Raw genomic sequence first — 10,684 nt, forward strand, 5'->3', positions numbered from 1 at the left:
GGGCCAAGCATCTTGCGAATGCTCAAGCCAGGCTGGTCCATGCCTCCATGCTCGACTGTTGTTGAACTCGGACACCTCCATCCCACGTGATACCAAATCAGCAGGATTTTCGACTCCAGCTACGTGCCTCCACTTGGCACCACTAGTGAAATGCTGGATTTCCGCTACACGGTTGGCCACAAATGTTTTCCATGTGCTCGGTGGCGCCTTGATCCAATGCATGCAGATAGCTGAGTCGGTCCAAAAATATGATGCATTTACGGCCACATCAATGGCACCTTTTATGCGGTGATGCAAGTGCGCAGCTAGAACGCAGGCACACAACTCCAACCGAGCAATAGTCAGATTTTTCAACGGAGCAACTTTACTCTTCGACGCTAAAAGCATGACTCGAACTCGCCCAGCGTCTTCACACCGCACATATGTGCAAGCACCATAGGCTGCAGAAGATGCATCAGCAAAAGTGTGCAGCTCGATGTTTCGCGCCTCAGGAAGCAGTATGAATCTGTCCATTCGATATTGTGATAGAGATCGTATCTCCTTCTGAAACTGCTTCCACTTGCATACGATGTCTTCTGGCAACGATTCATCCCAATCGCGTGACGACACCCATATCTCCTGCATAATCATCTTAGCACGGATGATTATCGGCGCTATCATCCCCAGAGGATCGTACATTTTTGCGATGGCAGATAACACAGATCGCTTGGTGATCACATCGTCGTCTGGCTGGCACACACCCTCAAACACCAGCCAATCACCTTGTGAAACCCAACTGATGCCAAGTGTCTTCACGGCTTCGTGAGAATCGAAGCTCATCTTGGTTGTGGTTCCAACCTGTGCCTCATCCAGCCCATGCAGCACATCAACACAGTTCGACGTCCATTTCCGCAGCTCAAATCCGCCCTTTTGTAGTAGTTCGGCCAATTCAGTTCGCAGGCGGGTGGCTTCCTCAACTGATTGGGCTCCACCGATGAAATCGTCGACGTAAAAATTCTTTCGTAGAGCTGGGCCCGCTCGTGGGTATGCATTACCCTCATCATCGGCCAGCTGAATAAGAGCGCGCGTAGCGAGAAAGGATGAAGGCGCGAGACCATACGTTACTGTATTCAGCTGGTAGGTCTCCACTGGCTGCTGCGGCTCGAAGCGAAACAAGATTCGCACCAACGGTCGATCGTCAGGATGAAGAAGTATTTGGCGGTACATTTTTGCTATATCGCCAACTAATGCCACCTTATACGTGCGGAACCGCAAAAGCTGATCTAGCAAGTCGTCCTGCACCACTGGTCCCACGCACAAAGCATCATTCAACGAGTATCCGCTGGTGGTTTTAGAAGAACCGTCGAACACGACCCTGATTTTCGTTGTGGTGCTAGACTCCTTGAACACAGGATGATGTGGCAAATAATACGACTCAGCAGGTACTGTATCTCCATCCCGAACTAAACTCATGTGCCCGAGATCAAGATACTCCTTCATAAACGCATGGTACTCTTCCTTCAACTTTGCATTTTTAGCGAATCTCTTCTCCAACAGATCATATCTTCGTACTGCGCTTACCTTGGAAGCACCCAGTCTGATGCCGAAATCGGGATGACGGGGTAAGCGTACGATATAACGCCCAGTCTCATTTCTCGCCGTTGTATCACGGAATATCTGCTCGCATCTTCGTTCCTCAGGCGAGTAGCCATCCTTCATCACTAATGAATCTGTCTTCCAGAATCGTTCGATGCTCTCTTCCAGCGACATCATACAGATAGCGTTTGAACTTGTTACCTGTGGTTCCGGGCATTGTAACGTAGCCGAACCAGCAACAATCCAACCAAACACACTATCAATCAATAACGGCAACCCATCACCCAAATGTACTCTGGCTGCTCTGGGGAAGAATGAATAGTAGTGCTTGATACCTATCACCAAATCAACCGGCTGCGATGTGTTGAATTCGGGATCAGCTAGCTCGAGGCCTTTAGGGATACACCAGTGACCGACACTTACAGTCTCAGAAGGCAAATTGGATGTCAGCTTGTCCATTACCAGGAACTGAACACCACAGCTGAATGGTTGCCTCTTGGAGCGTATCTCAGCAAACACCGATCCACGAACGTCTCGAGATATCCTTCCAGCTCCCGATATTTTAACGTTAGAAGGACACCGTTGTAGCTGCAGCAATTTGACAAGTTTCTCTGTCATGAGGTTGGGTTGAGAAGCACAATCTAGCAAAGCGCGTACCGAATGCTCTTTACCATCAGCATCAATTATGCTCAAACGAACAGTGAGCAAAAACACTTCCTCCGATCGAATAGGATGCTTAGTAACGTTGAGCGACTGTGCTTGGTAACGATCATTCCTTCCTGTGGATTCTTGTCCTTCCGCATACACGAGTTTCGGTTCCGTACCGACTGCAGACGAACGATGCAAAAGAGAGTGATGTCTCTCACCACAGTGTTTGCACCTGGACGATGAAGCGCAGTTCCTTGCCAAGTGACCTTTCCTTAAGCAATTATGGCAAACTTTCTTCTCAATAGCTATCTGAAAACGCTCAGACAGAGGAAGACGGCAAAACTTATAGCAACTGCTTAAGGCATGATCATGCTGGCAATGCGGGCACCCTTTTGAACTGCTCGCCATGGTTGAGCAGGAAGAAAGGTGCTGTGGAGCTCGCCGTACAAAACTAGGATGAGTAGCTTCTCTCGTTGCCGGATGGTTCATAGAAATCGATTCTAATGTTCTCATTTTTCTTTGCAGGAACTCAATTAGCATACTGTAGTTCGGGCTGCTGAGGGTGGAAGCATAATCTTCCCACGTTCGTAGCGTCTCATCGGGAAGCTTGGTGCACAACACATATTCTAGCACGGTGCTCCATTGCGCTGTTGGTTCGCCAAGCTGATGCAGCATCTTTACGTGACGATCAAAATCGTCAACCAGCCTGTGCAATGATGCGTTCGATTCCTTGGTCACCTTGCCGATGTTGAACATTGCCTGTAGATGACGCTTCTTTTGTAGATACTCGTTGGCGTATCTGTCCACCAACGATTTCCAGGCAATGTTGTAGTTAGATGCACACAACGGAATCGATTCCAGCAACTTTGCAGCTTCACCTTTGAGCGCAGCTCGAAGATAATGGAACTTTTGGATAGTTAGCACCTCTTCGTTGCTGTGGATTAGTGCTTCAAAAGTGTCCCGAAATGTCGCCCATTGCATCTCATTGCCGTCAAATTCTGGAAGAGAAATGGTTGGCAGCCTCACTCCAGATGTAGCAATGGTTGATGAGGCGGGAATAGCATTATGCGATGGCCGCGACAACGCTTGTAGGCTGGCCCTCGCGGCCATTAAGGCGTCCTCAGTCGTAGCACGAAAATGGCTCTCCATTTCGCGCGCTTCGGGTGCTGCTCCATCCTCGATCAACTGCTGCACTGTATCGAACTCTGCTGCAACACGTTCGGTGTCGGAGATGAATAAGCCAAGCCTGAATTCATCCCGCTCAGGCACAAAATTAGCAGCAAATGCTATAACACGCTGAATTTTTTCTTCCAGGGTTCGCCGTCTGGACAGCAAATTTACAGCGTTAGCCATATCAGTCTCGTAATGGCAGATGGAACGATGGCGCTAAAAACACAGGACACTGAACACGAAACACAAATTCACAAATGTTCTGTCCGTGCGTATGATCAATTATCACAGCAATCAAACAATTACACAATGCTCAACAATCAAGTCACAACACGCAACAAGCACTGGACAACGAATTTCGAAAGAAACTGTTCGTTGTCTATGGTTGGTGACGAAAAAAACGTAAAGTCAACAGATTTTTACACGCAGCAAAATCACACAAAAAACGAGCAACAATTTCACTTCACAATACACCGATCCTGGTCACGGCACCAAATGTTCGTGATCGGCCCTACGTTGTGATATTTTATGTTAAAGTGCAGTGAAAATTTCTCAGGGTTTAAAGGTGACCGTTTGGCGTACGCGTCAGTATATTCCGAATCCTTTAACGACAATGGTTGACAATTTTGTTCTTATCCTAACGGACCTAACACTAATACATCGACAATTCAAACGCAACGCTAACGCTTCACCCAGTGAAAATACGCACACAATATGCTGGATGAACGTAGCCCTAGCTGTCAAGACACAACAATAACAAAAAACGTAAACATACTCCTCGCCTTGATGTACCATCAACACTAACACTAACACTAACTCAGACCTGACACAAACCGCGTGGTTTTCTTTATACAACGACGAAGTGCGGTGCACAAACATTAAATCGACAAATACGGACATCTCGGTTACGAAGCTGCTGGCAAAGTGTTATCTCCTCTCTCTTCTACTGGCAAAGGACATATTTTAGTTATCGGACGCTTAATTAAACCCTTCATCGTGCGCAAGGTAACTACTCGCACCAGCCCGTCCGGACCGGGGTGCACCTCTATCACACGCGCTAACGGCCAACGGGTACTAGGCAGCAACTCGTCCATCAGGATAACCATTCGACCGGGTTGGATTTGATCTGCCTGCCAGGCAACACGCGGGTCCTTTTGCAACTCTTGCAAGTACTCCTTTTGCCAGTGTTTCCAAAACTTCTGCACCAATAGCTGCAGCTTCGCCAAGTGCTCATGTGCATTAGTGTGTGCCATCGTCATGTCAGGGTCCGGAAGTGCCGTCAATGAGGAGCCTATCAAAAAATGAGAAGGTGTTAGTGCGGCTAAATCATTGGGATCATCCGTAAGCGGTAAGAGAGGACGAGAGTTCATAGCTGCCTCGATCTGGTGCAGCACGGTGTAGTAACCCTCGAAGGAGAGCCGAGTACTTCCGAGGTGACGGAACAGATGACGCTTGGCCGTTTTCACCGCGGCTTCCCAAAGGCCGCCAAAGTGAGGAGCTCTCGGTGGAATCATGTGCCAAGAGATTCCCTGGTCCGCGCACGACGAAGCGATGGTACTCTGCGCAGCTTCACTCGTCAAAGTCGCAAAAAGCTCTCGTAGCTCATTTCTCGCTCCCTCGAAGTTTTTTCCATTGTCCGAATGGAGATGATCCGGAACACCTCTCCTCGCCGTAAACCTCCGTAGAGCCGCGAGAAAACCGTCAGTTGAGAGGTCTCCCACTAGCTCCAAATGCACCGCCTTTGTTGCAAAGCACACGAAGACACACAGGTATGCTTTCAACGATGCTGCGCGCCTATGCGCAGGTTTTAGGTACAGGGGACCTGCATAATCGACCCCGGTAACAGCAAAGGGCCGGCTTGGTATAATTCGGGCAGCGGGCAGCTGGCCAGTATGCTGCTCTGCAATAGTAGGCTGGTACCGAATACATTTTATACAGCTCCGAACTACGCTTTTGACCAACATTCTTCCGTTCAAAGGCCAAAACCTCTCTCGTATAACTGACAGCAGCAACCGTCCTCCTCCGTGAAGAAGCATCTTGTGATCATGCTCAGCAATCAATCGAGCCAAAGGATGGCCCTTCGGCAGCAGTGCGGGATGTTTCGACTGATACGGCAGCTGTGATAAATTCAGTCGTCCACCAACCCGGATGATACCCTTTTCGTCCACAAACGGGGTGAGTCTTTTCAGCTCTGATTGTTTTTTTTACCCGCTTTCCTGCTTGCAGATCGCGTAGCTCCTCAGCAAAAGACTCACGTTGGGCAAGGCGTATTAAGGCATTAACTGCTGCTGCTCGCTCCCGAGCGCTGAGAACTTTACGAGATGAAACGTCCCTCAGTTGCGCATTCCCCTCGCAGCATCGTAAAACTCTTCTGCCTCTTAATTTCTTTAGATGAGGGAGCATGGCAATGAATCGCATGCAATAGCTGACAACGTTCACCAGGCGAGTATAAGATGACCAACACAGAAACAATTCGTTGTGGCACACAGTAACCGCCGAAATTAACTCCTTCCTCTCTTGCTCTGCCACTTCAGGAATGCTTTGTGGATTGGGCATGGGCCAAGCATCTTGCGAATGCTCAAGCCAGGCTGGTCCATGCCTCCATGCTCGACTGTTGTTGAACTCGGACACCTCCATCCCACGTGATACCAAATCAGCAGGATTTTCGACTCCAGCTACGTGCCTCCACTTGGCACCACTAGTGAAATGCTGGATTTCCGCTACACGGTTGGCCACAAATGTTTTCCATGTGCTCGGTGGCGCCTTGATCCAATGCATGCAGATAGCTGAGTCGGTCCAAAAATATGATGCATTTACGGCCACATCAATGGCACCTTTTATGCGGTGATGCAAGTGCGCAGCTAGAACGCAGGCACACAACTCCAACCGAGCAATAGTCAGATTTTTCAACGGAGCAACTTTACTCTTCGACGCTAAAAGCATGACTCGAACTCGCCCAGCGTCTTCACACCGCACATATGTGCAAGCACCATAAGCTGCAGAAGATGCATCAGCAAAAGTGTGCAGCTCGATGTTTCGCGCCTCAGGAAGCAGTATGAATCTGTCCATTCGATATTGTGATAGAGATCGTATCTCCTTCTGAAACTGCTTCCACTTGCATACGATGTCTTCTGGCAACGATTCATCCCAATCGCGTGACGACACCCATATCTCCTGCATAATCATCTTAGCACGGATGATTATCGGCGCTATCATCCCCAGAGGATCGTACATTTTTGCGATGGCAGATAACACAGATCGCTTGGTGATCACATCGTCGTCTGGCTGGCACACACCCTCAAACACCAGCCAATCACCTTGTGAAACCCAACTGATGCCAAGTGTCTTCACGGCTTCGTGAGAATCGAAGCTCATCTTGGTTGTGGTTCCAACCTGTGCCTCATCCAGCCCATGCAGCACATCAACACAGTTCGACGTCCATTTCCGCAGCTCAAATCCGCCCTTTTGTAGTAGTTCGGCCAATTCAGTTCGCAGGCGGGTGGCTTCCTCAACTGATTGGGCTCCACCGATGAAATCGTCGACGTAAAAATTCTTTCGTAGAGCTGGGCCCGCTCGTGGGTATGCATTACCCTCATCATCGGCCAGCTGAATAAGAGCGCGCGTAGCGAGAAAGGATGAAGGCGCGAGACCATACGTTACTGTATTCAGCTGGTAGGTCTCCACTGGCTGCTGCGGCTCGAAGCGAAACAAGATTCGCACCAACGGTCGATCGTCAGGATGAAGAAGTATTTGGCGGTACATTTTTGCTATATCGCCAACTAATGCCACCTTATACGTGCGGAACCGCAAAAGCTGATCTAGCAAGTCGTCCTGCACCACTGGTCCCACGCACAAAGCATCATTCAACGAGTATCCGCTGGTGGTTTTAGAAGAACCGTCGAACACGACCCTGATTTTCGTTGTGGTGCTAGACTCCTTGAACACAGGATGATGTGGCAAATAATACGACTCAGCAGGTACTGTATCTCCATCCCGAACTAAACTCATGTGCCCGAGATCAAGATACTCCTTCATAAACGCATGGTACTCTTCCTTCAACTTTGCATTTTTAGCGAATCTCTTCTCCAACAGATCATATCTTCGTACTGCGCTTACCTTGGAAGCACCCAGTCTGATGCCGAAATCGGGATGACGGGGTAAGCGTACGATATAACGCCCAGTCTCATTTCTCGCCGTTGTATCACGGAATATCTGCTCGCATCTTCGTTCCTCAGGCGAGTAGCCATCCTTCATCACTAATGAATCTGTCTTCCAGAATCGTTCGATGCTCTCTTCCAGCGACATCATACAGATAGCGTTTGAACTTGTTACATGTGGTTCCGGGCATTGTAACGTAGCCGAACCAGCAACAATCCAACCAAACACACTATCAATCAATAACGGCAACCCATCACCCAAATGTACTCTGGCTGCTCTGGGGAAGAATGAATAGTAGTGCTTGATACCTATCACCAAATCAACCGGCTGCGATGTGTTGAATTCGGGATCAGCTAGCTCGAGGCCTTTAGGGATACACCAGTGACCGACACTTACAGTCTCAGAAGGCAAATTGGATGTCAGCTTGTCCATTACCAGGAACTGAACACCACAGCTGAATGGTTGCCTCTTGGAGCGTATCTCAGCAAACACCGATCCACGAACGTCTCGAGATATCCTTCCAGCTCCCGATATTTTAACGTTAGAAGGACACCGTTGTAGCTGCAGCAATTTGACAAGTTTCTCTGTCATGAGGTTGGGTTGAGAAGCACAATCTAGCAAAGCGCGTACCGAATGCTCTTTACCATCAGCATCAATTATGCTCAAACGAACAGTGAGCAAAAACACTTCCTCCGATCGAATAGGATGCTTAGTAACGTTGAGCGACTGTGCTTGGTAACGATCATTCCTTCCTGTGGATTCTTGTCCTTCCGCATACACGAGTTTCGGTTCCGTACCGACTGCAGACGAACGATGCAAAAGAGAGTGATGTCTCTCACCACAGTGTTTGCACCTGGACGATGAAGCGCAGTTTCCTTGCCAAGTGACCTTTCCTTAAGCAATTATGGCAAACTTTCTTCTCAATAGCTATCTGAAAACGCTCAGACAGAGGAAGACGGCAAAACTTATAGCAACTGCTTAAGGCATGATCATGCTGGCAATGCGGGCACCCTTTGAACTGCTCGCCATGGTTGAGCAGGAAGAAAGGTGCTGTGGAGCTCGCCGTACAAAACTAGGATGAGTAGCTTCTCTCGTTGCCGGATGGTTCATAGAAATCGATTCTAATGTTCTCATTTTTCTTTGCAGGAACTCAATTAGCATACTGTAGTTCGGGCTGCTGAGGGTGGAAGCATAATCTTCCCACGTTCGTAGCGTCTCATCGGGAAGCTTGGTGCACAACACATATTCTAGCACGGTGCTCCATTGCGCTGTTGGTTCGCCAAGCTGATGCAGCATCTTTACGTGACGATCAAAATCGTCAACCAGCCTGTGCAATGATGCGTTCGATTCCTTGGTCACCTTGCCGATGTTGAACATTGCCTGTAGATGACGCTTCTTTTGTAGATACTCGTTGGCGTATCTGTCCACCAACGATTTCCAGGCAATGTTGTAGTTAGATGCACACAACGGAATCGATTCCAGCAACTTTGCAGCTTCACCTTTGCGCAGCTCGAAGATAATGGAACTTTTGGATAGTTAGCACCTCTTCGTTGCTGTGGATTAGTGCTTCAAAAGTGTCCCGAAATGTCGCCCATTGCATCTCATTGCCGTCAAATTCTGGAAGAAAATGGTTGGCAGCCTCACTCCAGATGTAGCAATGGTTGATGAGGCGGGAATAGCATTATGCGATGGCCGCGACAACGCTTGTAGGCTGGCCCTCGCGGCCATAAGGCGTCCTCAGTCGTAGCACGAAAATGGCTCTCCATTTCGCGCGCTTCGGGTGCTGCTCCTCCTCGATCAACTGCTGCACTGTATCGAACTCTGCTGCAACACGTTCGGTGTCGGAGATGAATAAGCCAAGCCTGAATTCATCCCGCTCAGGCACAAAATTAGCAGCAAATGCTATAACACGCTGAATTTTTTCTTCCAGGGTTCGCCGTCTGACAGCAAATTTACAGCGTTAGCCATATCAGTCTCGTAATGGCAGATGGAACGATGGCGCTAAAAACACAGGACACTGAACACGAAACCCAAATTCACAAATGTTCTGTCCGTGCGTATGATCAATTATCACAGCAATCAAACAATTACACAATGCTCAACAATCAAGTCACAACACGCAACAAGCACTGGACAACGAATTTCGAAAGAAACTGTTCGTTGTCTATGGTTGGTGACGAAAAAAACGTAAAGTCAACAGATTTTTACACGCAGCAAAATCACACAAAAAACGAGCAACAATTTCACTTCACAATACACCGATCCTGGTCACGGCACCAAATGTTCGTGATCGGCCCTACGTTTGTGATATTTTATGTTAAAGTGCAGTGAAAATTTCTCAGGGTTTAAAGGTGACCGTTTGGCGTACGCGTCAGTATATTCCGAATCCTTTAACGACAATGGTTGACAATTTTGTTCTTAGCCTAACGGACCTAACACTAATACATCGACAATTCAAACGCAACGCTAACGCTTCACCCAGTGAAAATACGCACACCATATGCTGGATGAACGTGCCCTAGCTGTCAAGACACAACAATAACAAAAAACGTAAACATACTCTCGCCTTGATGTACCATCAACACTAACACTAACACTAACTCAGACCTGACACAAACCGCGTGGTTTTCTTTATACAACGACGAAGTGCGGTGCACAAACATTAAATCGACAAATACGGACATCTCGGTTACGAAGCTGCTGGCAAAGTGTTCTCCTCTCTCTTCTACTGGCAAAGACATATTTTAGTTATCGGACGCTTAATTAAACCCTTCATCGTGCGCAAGGTAACTACTCGCACCAGCCCGTCCGGACCGGGTGCACCTCTATCACACGCGCTAACGGCCAACGGGTACTAGGCAGCAACTCGTCCATCAGGATAACCATTCGACCGGGTTGGATTTGATCTGCCGCCAGGCAACACGCGGGTCCTTTTGCAACTCTTGCAAGTACTCCTTTTGCCAGTGTTTCCAAAACTTCTGCACCAATAGCTGCAGCTTCGCCAAGTGCTCATGTGCATTAGTGTGTGCCATCGTCATGTCAGGGTCCGGAGTGCCGTCAATGAGGAGCCTATCAAAAAATGAGAAGGTGTTAGTGCGGCTAAATCATTGGGATCATCCGTAGCGGTAAGAGA

At 48.4% G+C, this 10,684-nt stretch overlaps 1 protein-coding gene across 1 annotated transcript; it reads right to left on the bottom strand.

Annotated features, from left to right (window-relative positions):
- Positions 1 to 281: 281 nt before the first annotated feature.
- On the bottom strand, positions 282 to 1,479 carry LOC121602168. Its single transcript, XM_041930922.1, has 2 exons — positions 421 to 1,479; positions 282 to 305 (listed from the first exon to the last, which is right to left on the bottom strand). The coding sequence occupies exons 1-2, from the start codon at positions 1,477 to 1,479 to the stop codon at positions 282 to 284; spliced, it is 1,083 nt and encodes a 360-aa protein (XP_041786856.1).
- Positions 1,480 to 10,684: the final 9,205 nt, after the last annotated feature.

Source organism: Anopheles merus, unplaced genomic scaffold, assembly GCF_017562075.2.
Source record: "Anopheles merus strain MAF unplaced genomic scaffold, AmerM5.1 LNR4000335, whole genome shotgun sequence".
Classification (NCBI taxonomy): domain Eukaryota; kingdom Metazoa; phylum Arthropoda; class Insecta; order Diptera; family Culicidae; genus Anopheles; species Anopheles merus.